General features: G+C 44.6%; 1 protein-coding gene across 1 annotated transcript; it reads right to left on the bottom strand.

The window, feature by feature from the left end:
- Positions 1–10,260: 10,260 nt before the first annotated feature.
- LOC124103970 (ras-related protein Ral-A-like) lies at positions 10,261–11,083 on the bottom strand. The gene has a single exon (XM_046460644.2). It carries the CDS (start codon positions 10,828–10,830, stop codon positions 10,276–10,278), a length of 555 nt encoding a protein of 184 aa, XP_046316600.1. The 5' UTR covers positions 10,831–11,083; the 3' UTR covers positions 10,261–10,275.
- Positions 11,084–13,010: the final 1,927 nt, after the last annotated feature.

Here is a 13,010-nt window from a genome sequence, read left to right as displayed (position 1 = left end):
GATATGGAAACAGGAGAATCCTAGGGTTTGGAGCAACCGCAGGCTGCTTTCTAAAAAAGCCATCATGTATGCCTTCCCCTAACTCTAAAGCCATTATGCCATGGACTGAACGAAGAAAATCACACCCACCTCACTGTGTCATGAGGAAGGAAAAAAAGAAGATAATTCATTATTTCTATGAAGTTCATCTGGCTACTCATGCCAAATCATCTCTTGATCTTTGCTCCAGTTGTTTAAAAACCAAATGTGCAGACTGATAAGGCGAGGTACCACAGCCCTTGGATGTCCTTTGGTCAACTTATCTGTCACTGTGATCAAGAACAGTTTTAAGGAGTAAAGGTTTATTTGGTGGCTTACTGTTTCCATAGACAGCCCATTTCATTCCTCTGGGCCCGATACAAAGCAGAACATCATGGTGGAAGGGTATGGTGGAGGAAAGTGGCTCAGAACTTGGCACCAGGAAGCAGAGACTACTTAGCTCAACAAGGACAGAGGCACAGCCCCAGTGACCCACCTCTTCCAGCCACACCCCACCTGCCTACAATCACCACCCAGTTAATCCCTATCAGGGGATTAATGCACTGATTGGGTTAAGGCGCTAACAACCCAATCATTTCACTCTCAACTTTATTGCATAGTCTCACACATGAACTTTTGGGGGACACCTCACGTCTAACCCACAGCAGTGTGTATCCTGGTTGTGGTGTTCACAGGTTTTTTTTTGATGATACTGATTGCTACTTTGGTGGGTTTTAGAGTATCTCCAGCCAGCCTACTCCTCAGGACCTACAGCTGTTCACCCTGTCTCCAACCTTCCTCCTTTCATGACACCCTCACAGGTATTTTATGCTATTTTCTGTATATTCTAATATTTTCTCTCTCTGTAAATTTGGTGTGGAGATTTTTCCATCCAATTTGATGTATTCCAAGTCTTAGATCCTCTCTTTGGCTGTAGCCCAGGTGCTGTTAAGCCTGACTGTTATGATATTCAGTTCAGCTGTTATCCTTTAAGTTCTTGAATCATCATTTATCATTTTAAAATCAGAAAGGAAAATCGGCAGACATGGAGATTTCCAGCCATTCTGCAGACCCCCCAGCTCTCCTGGGACTACAGACATCTCACTGTGACTCCCGTCCCTGAATAAGGGGGCAGTGTTGCTTTAAAGAGGGTAATTTCAGGTGAAGCCCTGGATGAGAGGAAGATAATGACAAGCCACTAAAGAAATCGAAAGACTGATTATGTAATTATGGGGCAACTGGGGTGGGGGTGATGACATCACAGGAACTTTAAAAAGAGACCTGTGATGGAACTTTAAACAGATTCTTCTTAGGCTTCCTCTCCCAGATGAACAACTTAGAATATAAATATTCTTTGTCTTTGTTTTATTAATACTAAATTATTTGGATTGACAGATTTAATAAATAAAAACACAGGACACCCAGTTCAATGTGAATTTCAGATAAACAGCCGCTAACGTTGTGTGATGTACCTCATACAATAGTTGGTACTGAAACAAGTTGTTTGGTGTATCTGAAACTGACATGGGACTAGGCCTCCTGTATTTCATCTGATGACAATATAAATCACCAAGATTTCTCTCTGTAAAGACAGTTTTTTGGCCAAAGTATTTATTTATCACTCAGCTGAGTTGGCTTTTACGAGGTGTGGTAATGACTGCCCAAGATGGCCACCACCAATCCATGGGGTCTGGGGACGTGTCCCACGAGGCCACTGAAACATCAGGAAGCAGAGGGAACCAAACCTGCTTTCAAAGGGGAGATCGTCTTGGATTATCTGGGTGGGCCCAAGGGAACACAGGGATGACTAAAGATGGAAAAGGGAGGCGGGGCCCTCAGAGTAAGCCGTGGCCGCAAGGAGGACCCACTGGCCACAGCCAGCTCTGAAGAGGGACGCTGCACCATAAGGAATGGAGGTACCTCTGGAGCTTGAGAAGGCAACAAGGCCAAACAAAACTCGGATCTTACAGTGTCCAGGAGAGGGCCCTCCACATCTCAGTTTGGGGGGTTTTCATCCCCCAAACTGCAGTATAATGAGTTTGTGTTGTCTCAGATACCTACACTAAATTCATGGCAATCAGTTACCGCGGCAACGAGAAGCACTAGTGCCACGAAACACTAGTTTCTCCTGGGTGTGGTGGCACATGCCTGTAATCCCAGCAACTCAGGAGACAGCGAGAAGAGGATATCAAGTTGGAGGCCAGCCTCAGCAACTTAGCAAGGCCCTCAGCACAACAAGGAGATTCTGTCTAAAAAAAAAGACTGGGGATATAGTTCATGGTAAAGCACTCTTGGGTTCAATCCCCAGGACCATACCCCCCAAAAAAAAACATATAAAAAAAAACACCCACTAATTTCAAATCACGTGCTGAACAAAAAAATCATTTGCACAAAAGATCTAAACCAACATTTGTTTAATGGAGAAAAAAACTTGTACAAAATTTTATCTTTGTTTTCATAGAAACCTCCAAGGCTCAAATTTTCCTCCTGCTTGGGTGCCCCTGAGCTCAGTGTTATATGAAGGACCCATTTATTTCATTTGTGGTTTGGAATTTGTCATGAACAGGTCCAGACTTGGGTGGAGGTAGAGGGCGGGTGATTTCACATCTCCAGAAGATCTCACCCCAAAAGCAATTACCCAGTAAATGTGACAGAATAAATCTCTGTAGCATTGTGGTTTTCTTATGAATCATCAATAATTCCTTCTTAACCCATCACATACCCCCAGAGGGCTATCCTAGAAGTAGCACACCCAGCTGCTACCTCACCAACAATGAATTGTCCTCAATACCTTCAAATGCCACCAGGTCCTGGACATGAATGGTCAGAACCCCCAAGAACCCCAGGTCATAATGCACATTCCTAGAGTCCATATCTACACGGAAAGTGTCAGACACTCTGAAACGGTGGCTAGCCATTTGGTTATTTTATCCCAACCTTTTCTTTCTCTGAAGATAAGAAATGAGAAACTATCCTAATTCAAAATATAATTCACACTGTTTCACAAGTCTTATTTTCATAAGATGCTGGATTTAAGAATTTTAATATTACATGAAAATCCAAGTGCCATGGGGTCCTTTAACTGTGGGAGGTAACTCTCTTTTCTTAGGAACAAAAATTAACCCACTCTGTGCCATCCGAACTCCAAGTATGTGCATGGACACTCTTGGTCTGACCAAGTCCTGATTCCTGTCCAGGTTGTACTGACGTGAACAGAATTTGGGCTTCATTCTATTTCATTCTGTTTCCTGTCACTTGGGAGAACAGGGAGTAGCTTAAAAAAAAAATCTACCTTTGAAACAAATAAAATCCAGGCTACATGTCATAAGATTGCTACCAGACACAGAAATAAAAACAGCCCAGCTGCACTCACTCCATATCTACTTCCAGAATAATCTGTTTGAGGCTCCTAACACCCCAAAGGAAATAAGCACATGGTTTCTGAGGCATGTGTCCTTAAGAGGCTCAGTGACGTGCCATGTTCCAGAAGCAATGATGCTATGCTTTCATTATTGTGTCACTGGGACAGAATTGAAAAAGACGGCTGGTTACGGGACCATGCTCCTTCAATCTGTGTGAATTACAATAAAAGGCACCTTGCTCTTGGTCCTGAGCTCCTCCGGGGTGCGCCAGCATTGGTGAGGAGGGTTCTTTATCTTTTCTTCTCCTTGCCGCGTCTGAGAGATTGAGAACTGCAATAGCCCGAGGCCACTCTGCAGCTCACCACTCCTTCTTTCTCTGAAGGATTATTAACCTGAATACAACCCCCTTAGCACTGAGGGTGCCCGAGGTCTTAAAGGACTTCTGTATTTCCTAGACTCCCCCTGATGGACTGGACAGCTTAGAGGGCCACCCCACTTTTTCACCTGTGCTTAAGTCCTGAGCCATGTGCCTCTTCAAATGGTGGTCGAATCCACTTTATTTCAAGGACAGAAATTCAGGCTATCCTTTGACAAGCATATCCTTTTATATATAATTAAACAATGGAGGTTCTCTAGTGGGCCACCTAGAGACTCACAATGTGACCAGGGCACCTCAGCCTGCCTCTCGTAGCCCTTTGCTGGTAAGGCCCCGTGTGGCGCCTCCTTCCTGAAGCCACCCTGCTGAGCTCTTCTCCATAACACCCCTTGAGCCTCAGAGGGTTGCCATCCCTTCCTTTATCCTGTCTCAGCATTTATAGTAATGGAGGTGGGTGGGAGGACAGGGAAATAGAGATTAAGGAAGATATGAAGGAAAGAGTGAGGGGGAAAAGAATGAGAAGACAGAAAAAAGAGCAGAAATAAGGAAGGTCGTGAAATCTCGATCGCTGTATTGTGCCCACCTGCAGCCCCCAGGTGAAGGGGGTGACGCACTGGGCACAAAACACCTGCTCCCTCCCTGCTGCACCCGCACTTCCCACCGTGTAGGCTCCACTACTCCATTTCCCAGGTGACTTGGGGACAAGGGATGAACAGAGACCTTTCCTTGAGTTGGGACACGCTGTCCTGGTTGCAGCCACTGCCTTCCTGCAACCTCCAGCCTGTTTTCTCCAGGTGGGGACTGGGCATCCTGGGCACCCTCTCCCTGAACCCACCTGAGGCCCAAGCAGTTCCTTTTCTGCAGGAACAAGCCTCATCAGAGGCACAACAGCCCCAGTCCCTGTGTCACAAAGTCAGACAAGGAATCACAATTCCCTGAGAGATAACTGTGAGCAGGTGCCCCATCTTTGGAGGATAAGCACTCTCCCAAGGATTCACCAGGAGCCCTGGTTATTCAGGTCTGAGTCTTCCCACGGTGGCTCTAGTGGCTCTCAGATCTCTTCCCATATCTCTTGCCAGATAAGGACACACCACCATCGTTCCCCCGCTGGTGCCACAAAAACAGAGGCTTTTGTATACAGAGGCGCCCTGTCACCTGGGAAGTCACAGAAGTGTTGCAGGAGTGTTGGGGATGCAAATCAAGTCAAGATGGCGCCTGGCAGTTTGCCAGGAGGAGTGGTTTGTGAAGCAACGCCAGTGAGCCATTAAGATGATGAGGATTCCTTATTGGCTGACTTCTGTATCTGGATGATGTTGATGGAGTCAAGCTGTGTGTGATCAGTTAGGTATATATACCTCTGCTGTCCCGCAGAGGAGCGGTTCCGCTACCTTAGGAGCCCGCTGCTTTGAGTTCTCACTCAGTTCCCGCTGAGTTCATTTGCAATAAACTATTTCCTGCTTCAGCCTTCAGCCTTCAGCTTGCTTGTCACCTCCCGGTTATTTGCCCAGCCGGACTGCGGCACAGGAGAAGATGGGAACAGGGATAACGGGGCCACTGCTGAGGTCACAATGGAGGGAGAACAGTTTCTTTCTGGTTTATTTCCAAAATGTCAGCTCAATTAAATCACTTCATTCAAAATCAGAGATCCTGACCTCTTGTGACTGGTGTGGTGTTCCTTGCAGGGCAGCCAGAGATCCTTAGCAATTTTGCAGCTACCTACAAATTAGTACCCTTTGCATTGGCCTTTGGAGCCTCCACAGCACACAACATTTATGTGGGTTTATGATCTATTAGCCTCTATAGATGTCTCAGCAAGCTGGACCCCAGTCTTCCCATGTGCCCTTCTTCTTCCTATCACCTGTGGTTACTTCCTTTTGCTGCTCCGGCTACAGGCACACCACCTCTTATTCCAATGGGCATGGATCAAGACCCAGTTCACATCCCACTCCCTTGATGGAGCCATTCCCATCCCACCACACAAATGACATCTCCCTTCCTCTGAGTGGCACATGGTTCTGGTCCTCACGACAGATGCCCCTTCCTCAGCCCTCACTGCACACTGGGGCTCACTTTAAATCTTATATTCAGCTGCACAGTCCTCGAAGGCCAGGACCCCGTCTCCATCCCATTACATTACATGACACTGAATGTTGAATTGCTTAGGTTTTTCTGAATAGATTTGTGGTTTAAATCAAACACATTAGAAAGAGATAATATCTTCATGAAACACAATTCAGTGAAGATGACAGCATGGGACTCTGGGAGACTGCAACAGGGGTCAACAGGACCTCTCTCCAGAGTTCAGCAGTTATAAAATCCACATCTATGCAATTTTAAGCATTTGGCTGCAGATTTTTAACATAGCTCTTTACACAATATACACACTATAAACTATTGCATTCAATCTGGTTCACATATGATCTTTTGAATTCTCCAGAACTTCTCAATAAGGAGTCCATTCTGACAGATTGGGAATACCTCTTCTGGGCAGACTATGTCATCCAATCCTTGTTCTAACAGATTCCTGGTGCAGCAGAGGGGAAACAGGATAGAAAGAAAGGGAGTTACTTTTTATCATCACAGAGCCTACATGGGAGGGCCCTTACGCATTCAGTGAAATTACATTAGGATTAAAATATCAAATTCATCCTCCAGTGTGACAGAATGGTTCCATAACCCTTCCGTGATTCCTGGGGAATAGGTGAATTTAACAGTTCCGTGATTCCTGGGGCATAGGCAGATGTCGAACTTCCATTTAAGGAGAAGATGAATCTTTCGTTTAAGCAAACACAGCAGCCATTTGTTTTTGAAAGATAAGGCCCTTGGGGTCATATAAAAATATGGAGGTCAATGAAAATAAGAGCTAAATATACATTTTTAAAAGTAAAACTGTAGTTGTTTCTTATGAGGCTCTTACGGAGGCCACAGGACGCTCCCAGGAGGGGTGACAGGGAGGAAAATATCTTTCCTCCACCTCCTGGGTTCTGGGTTGGGGTGTCAGAAATTAAATTGACAAAAGACAACAAGAGTGAAGAGATGACTTTCGTGTGTGGCACTCACCCGCCCAAGACAGACCGAAGGAGGAGGGACTGGAAACTGGGGCTGGATCCTGGGGCTCACACGGCCTCCCAGAGAAGGACACTCAGGAGAGAGACAACCGGAAGGGAAAGGTGTGTGGACTTTTAGGGGCAGCAAGCTGTGGGCAGAGGAATGGAGGATCAGTGTTGCTTCCCTCAGGGATGCTATGCTGATGCTCTCTGTGGCCTCTGAGGCTCAGGAGTCCAAGTCTACCTTTAGGCAAATGGGGTGGAGCACTTTTCTTGACCTTTGCTATTTCTCTTTCATTTTTCTTCAGTTAAAAATAATCCTTATACAAAAATGGCATATTGGGGGGATGGCAGTTTCTGATCCCCTACAGGGAATGCTGAAGGAGAGATACTATCTAGGGTAGGGTCCAGTTGAGGAAGTGACAGAGAATGGCATGATCCTCTAAGGAAGAACTCTCGTGTCCTTGGCAATTTTTTTTTCTTTCTTCCGTGCAGAGACTGACACCCAACCCCATCCACCACTTCCCAAAGCTCTGTTCCAATGCTCTGTTATTGTGGAGCCACACCAGACATCAGAAGGAGGAGGAAGAAACAGCTCAGGAGAGGGGGTAGGATGGCCAGAGGGCTCAGGGGACGCATTCCTTAGTGCTCAAAGGCAGGATCAGGTGAGTTTTAGCATGTACTGGGACTCCCCCAAAATATTAGAGAGTTGCCTACCTGAATTCATCAGGGACAGGAGCATGGCTGCATGATTCAGAGGCAAAAAGAAAGAACAACCCTAAGAGGTCTCTGAGCTGGGTTCACACTATTTATAGAAGCATAGTTAAATGATATTTGGAAGAAAGCAGAAAGCACGGAGTAAATGACCCATGAATTTCAGCTCTTAAGGTTTCAATACTATTTTTATTATGACAACTTACTTTGTGCAGAAAAGGAGTCAAAATACATGAGTTATTTCAATCTTCTAAATTCCGTTTTCTCATCTAGTAAATGGGTAAAACTAAATACATCATAGTGTTTTTATGAGTAAGACAAAAGAAAACCCATGTTAATTTATTTTAAAGACTGCAGCCAATTCTTCATTTTATTGTGTCTGCTAAGCTACCTCTTACAGAATTGGCCCTAAGTAAGGAAATCCTCATTAGGATTGGTGAGAAAGGGCCACTTAGACATGTACCTGTTTTGCATCTGTGGACTGTCATGAAAGAGAGGAAAGAGAAATAAAAAGCAGCTCTCTGCTTCCTGTCTGAGGCCGGGGTCTGCAGCCTGCGAAGGGCTGGTGGGGAGAGTGGGTCTGGACTAGTCCCACGGCCAAGTGGGGCTCCTTTATGAATGGTCCTGGCATCTGGCTGTGGTAAATCAGCTTCAGACTCCTCGAGGTAGAGCTGGTCTGGAATGGTCAGGGTGGTCAGTCTGGGTTTGATTTGTTCCTGGAGCCTTGATCCAGGTCCTCTCAGGTGCGCTCATCTGGAAGCCTGCCCTTCTCCCCAGGACGGGGAGGCCTTTGTGTCTGCCTCAGCTGAGTGTGTCAGGTGTCACTGAAGGACATGTGATATCATGAGGATGGGAAAGCTGCCACATGGCTCTCTGCCCACCAGGATACAGGCCCTGGGGGCCCTTACACGCCACAGAAGCCCAGCTTACCCTGATGTCACTGTATGTAAGAGGCCTCCTGGAAAGACCAGATGGAAAAACAGGAAAGTGCCCGGGAGCCGCTGTTGGAATCCCCTCAACACAGGCTTACCTGCATGCCAGTCTGGAGATCTCAGCCCCACTACCACCTGATGACTCATGAGTGTCTCTTCTACCCACACAACTAACTGAGCCCAACTTATCCCCAGGACCACAACAGATCATCATAAAGTAACTATTTTTTAAAAGAGTTAGGTTTGGGGTGGTCTATTTTGTCATGTGACAACAGAAACACCCCGGCCCCTTCTCCACAGCCCCTGCCACCCACCCTAACCCTAACCCTAACCCATGATGCATCCATTCTGACCACCTTTCACTGTCACACGCTTGCTTGCAGCTTCAGAATCATTCTCAACACAGCACCCCTGAAAGATTCAGTCATGATGGCCCAAGAATCAAGCCCTTGGTCTTCCTGGACTAGAAAGTCTCTGCTGTGTCTTCCAGCTCTAGCGCTCTACCAGTTTTCCCTTGCCAAGCAGAGGAGACAATTCACAAATCATGGGGGCAAAGAATTCAAAAGGGCAACAATAGCAAATAGGAAACTGTTTCTATCAACTTTACACAAACACTGCATGTCTTGTGTGCCAGGTACTCCAAGAGGTAGCAAGAAAGCAAGAGAGGAGCGTTGACCCAGAAAGGTCCACTCTGGAGATTGTATGCTGCTCTTGTGCCTATGCCTGCATGGTTCCAGTGGACACTGGACACGGGCATTCCTTAAATTTTAATTAATGAAAAATAAAGGAAGATTAAAATTCAGTTCCTCAGTCATACTCAAAGTGCCCAACAGCCACATGTTGGCTGCCATATTGAACCTCACAGATACTGAACATCTTCATCATGGCAGAATGTCCTCTGGGACCCTGCTGGTCCCTCTGGTCTTATTTGACGAAGTGAGGCAGAGTTATAGAAGCTATGAAAAAATGGAAATTTAGTGCCCTTTTGAAGCCAAGCCAGCACTGAGATTGGGTGTGGCTGTGGTGGAGAGCTTTCCTAGCCAAACCAAAGCCCTGAATTCAATCCTTAGCATGTAAACAACAATCAAGACAAAACTGCAGTTACCTTAAATGTTTACATTTACATAATAATCCATAAGTCTTCGTCTTACTCTCCCTAGAGAACATCCTGAAATAAATGTTTTTGATTTTTGATGTCAAATCCCTTCAGTGTTTCTTTATGGCTTTTTGTTATTGCTCTTGTTAAACTATTTCTTAAGAGCTAGGCACAATGGCATGTGCTTGTAATCCCAGCAATTTAGGAGGATGAGGCAGGGGGATTGCAGGATTGAGGCCAGCCAGGGAAAATTAGGGAGACCTTAGCAACTTCGTGAGAACTTCAAAATAAATAAAAATCACTGTAGATGTAGTTTAGTGGTAAAACAGCTCTGGGTTCAATCCCAAGTACCAAGAAATATAAATAAACAAATAAAATACAATCTTTATTTCTTAAACCAAGTCTTATTTCACTACTTAAAAATTATGTGCAATGAAAATAAGATACAGTACCAAAGAGCTAAACCTTAGATGTATGTAATGAGCACAGACAAAATAACTGAAAGCTGGTAATTTGTTGACAATCACGCACATCTTCATGTATATTCACACAAATGCCCATGGTGCGTCTGCCAGCTCCTCCCCCTCAGGAGTCCTGGGCTCTGTGTCACGTGAAAGTCTCCTGCTTCTACTTTGAACCCTGAGGTTCATTCTGCAGAGGCCTATCTTCAGGCTGAGGTGCAGGGCAAGCTGTGTTCTGTGACTTCCCAGGACCCTGGAAGACTCTTGTCCTAAAAGTCATCTCCCATCTTTCTGGCTCGAATTTCCCTCATTAAATCAAAAAACACCTTGTCAACATTAGCTCGTGTTTTAGCAGATGTTTCCACATAGTTGACATTCCACTGGTCGGCTCTGTTTTTTGCCTCTTCTACAGAAACCTGCCTTTTATCTTCTAAATCTGATTTGTTACCCACCAGTAGAAATGGAACATTCTCATCTTCTTTTACTCTTAAAATCTGCTCCCTGAAGTCGGCTGTGGCTGCAAAAGATTCCATTTCTGTAATAGAGAAGACACAGAGAAACCCCTCCCCACTCCGGAAGTAGTTGTCTCTAATTGCGGCATAGTCCTCCTGTCCAGCTGTGTCTAAGATATCAATCTGTACTTCCTCCCCATCCAGCACCACCTTCTTCCTATAGCTGTCTGCTTTGGTAGGTTCATAGTCCTCCACAAACTCATCATACATGAACTGAAGAGTCAAAGCAGACTTGCCCACACCACCACTTCCCACCATGATGACTTTGTGTAAGGCCAAAGAATTCTGACCTTTGGGCTTATTTGCAGCCATTGTATGTTGTCGAGTTTTCACTGGAGGATTAAGAAGGATCTGCACAGCGAGCCGGTCCGCCGCCCCGCCGGTTCCCGAAGCCGCGGGTGCGCTAGCCTCTCTGGCTGGAGGGTACTCGGCCCTTGTTGTCTGGGAAGCTCCACGCCGGGAGCGGCAGAAGGAAGAGTCTGACGAGCGGCGGCAGAGCCCGGGCGGCTGGTGGAGGAGGAGGACTCCGGCACTCCGCTCTGGGGAGATCCACCCTCCTCCTGGCCGCTCTCTAGAAAAGAATGGAAAAAAGAAGAGGAAAAGTTTAGCCAAGAGAATCAGAGAAAGATGCTGCATTTTATAATCAAAGCCCAAACTTCTTTCTTATCTTGACCATACTAATAAATATAATTTATAAGCATTGCCATTGAAGGCTCAATTGACTGAAATTACTTTAACATTTTGGAAATTGTTATGTATCGCTAAAAGCATGAATTGGAACTGCACTGAAAGTCAAATTCACTTAAAAAAGAAATTAACGTGGCTTCATCATGAAGCAAAGTTCAACTTAACTTCATAATTGCCTACATTTATCACAGTCCTGAATGTAGCGTGTGAGCTTGTGTTTCTCGGGCAGTCTTTCTTGAACTGTTAAAAGAGGTGAAATGGGGGTGGGGAATTGGAGCAAAGACCACTTTCTCTGGTGTTTATTATAAAGTTTAAATTTTATATCATTTTAAAATGTCTTGGTCTTCTACTGCCTTGAAAAAATGACAGTTGTGAACATGATAGTTAAAACTGTACCACTTTTTTAACCATTGTTATGCAAAATATAGAAGAAAAAGTTATTGGCATGGTTGTTGCATATGGTTAAACTGAGAGTAATTTGTGGATCTGCATTAATTACCTGGTGATTAACTTAGAAAAGTGGTGTAAACTTGTACATGGAAAATTTTGAATATGCCTTAATTTTGAAAATGAAAAATTCCCTGTTACACCATTCTAGGTGTGTTCTCACTGGTACTGTGGGCCTATTCACTGCCCCAGGAGTTCTGGTGAGAGAAGATCTTACCTTGCTTAGATGAAGTGCAGCTTTTGTATAGAAGATTCTTGAGAAATTACTATCTGCTAGGAGTCTGTCCAAATTAAAAATGTGTGCCATACTCTGGTTCTTAAGAATAAAGTTCCAGAGCTCCTTGATTGCTTTTAAATAAACTATAAGGTAGTAAAGGAAGGGCCAGCATGTACTTGGAAGATAATTTTAGACTATGAGGATTCAGCACCAGTTAAATTTGAGTGAACCTTTTTTTTCTCTTAAGATGCTGGTTCCTGGAAATCACTTCCTATAAGTGGTGAGCATGTAAGTGTTAAGCTTCTAATCTCCTGGGAACAGGGCACAGGAAAAAGTCAACAGTGCTATGCAAATTGCACTAGAACACTTCGGGAAATATTCATGCTTGCCACCTGTCCTCTTCTAAATTTGTTCTCATGAGGTTACAGTTTGGCTTTATGGAAATTATTAGTATTTGTAGTCTGTTTATGTTCATAGTGAAGAACACTGTAACTACATTTTTCTAAAGTTAACATCAACCAATCAAACACAGGTATAGTGCAGAAAGTGTTTGGCTCACAGATCAAACATTAGACTGGATCACCATCGTATGGTGTTCCCATGGGAAGAATTCTAGTGTGTTATTTGGGAACATAATTTCAATGGGAAGTTTACCACTATCAGATTTTTCTTATCCTCTTTAGGATGTGGCTAAGACAGTTGATTGAACAAAGTTTATCTTTCTGTTGCTCAGTCCTAATGTTTTAAAAGGTCAAAGATGTGTTGAGGCATTCCAGGGAACAGGTGTGTATGTAAAGTTATCAAAAATAGGCTTTTTAGGAACTCAACTCTTTAGATATGACATCCAGCTTGTCATGTTAAATATTTGTCCTTAAGGGTTTGAGATGTACATCTTTCATTTCATATTCCTCATGAGCTATGCCATGTGCAGAATTAAAGTTACCAGTGTCGCGCTGGCCAGCAGGCCCAGCAGTCTCCAGTGTACTCATTGCAGTCTTATTGAACCAGGGGTCCTAACCACTAACATCGTGACTTTGCTTTGAGACCTTTCCTCTCCTGGGTACTGAGGTGCTATGAAGCCAACTGACAAAGATGTATCACATGTCTTCGGCTGATGCCACTACCCGATCGTTTATTTGCA

This window comes from Marmota monax, unplaced genomic scaffold, assembly GCF_021218885.2.
Source record: "Marmota monax isolate L192 unplaced genomic scaffold, Marmota_monax_Labrador192_F-V1.1 WCK01_AAM20220418_F8-fsc00310, whole genome shotgun sequence".
NCBI lineage: Eukaryota > Metazoa > Chordata > Mammalia > Rodentia > Sciuridae > Marmota > Marmota monax.
Note: the sequence above shows the minus strand (reverse complement) of the source record. Positions and strands in the feature narration are given on the sequence as shown.

Bases quoted from the DNA above. Each gene is read 5' to 3' on its own strand.
- LOC124103970 (XM_046460644.2), bottom strand. From the start codon at position 10,830: ATGGCTGCAAATAAGCCCAAAGGTCAGAATTCTTTGGCCTTACACAAA.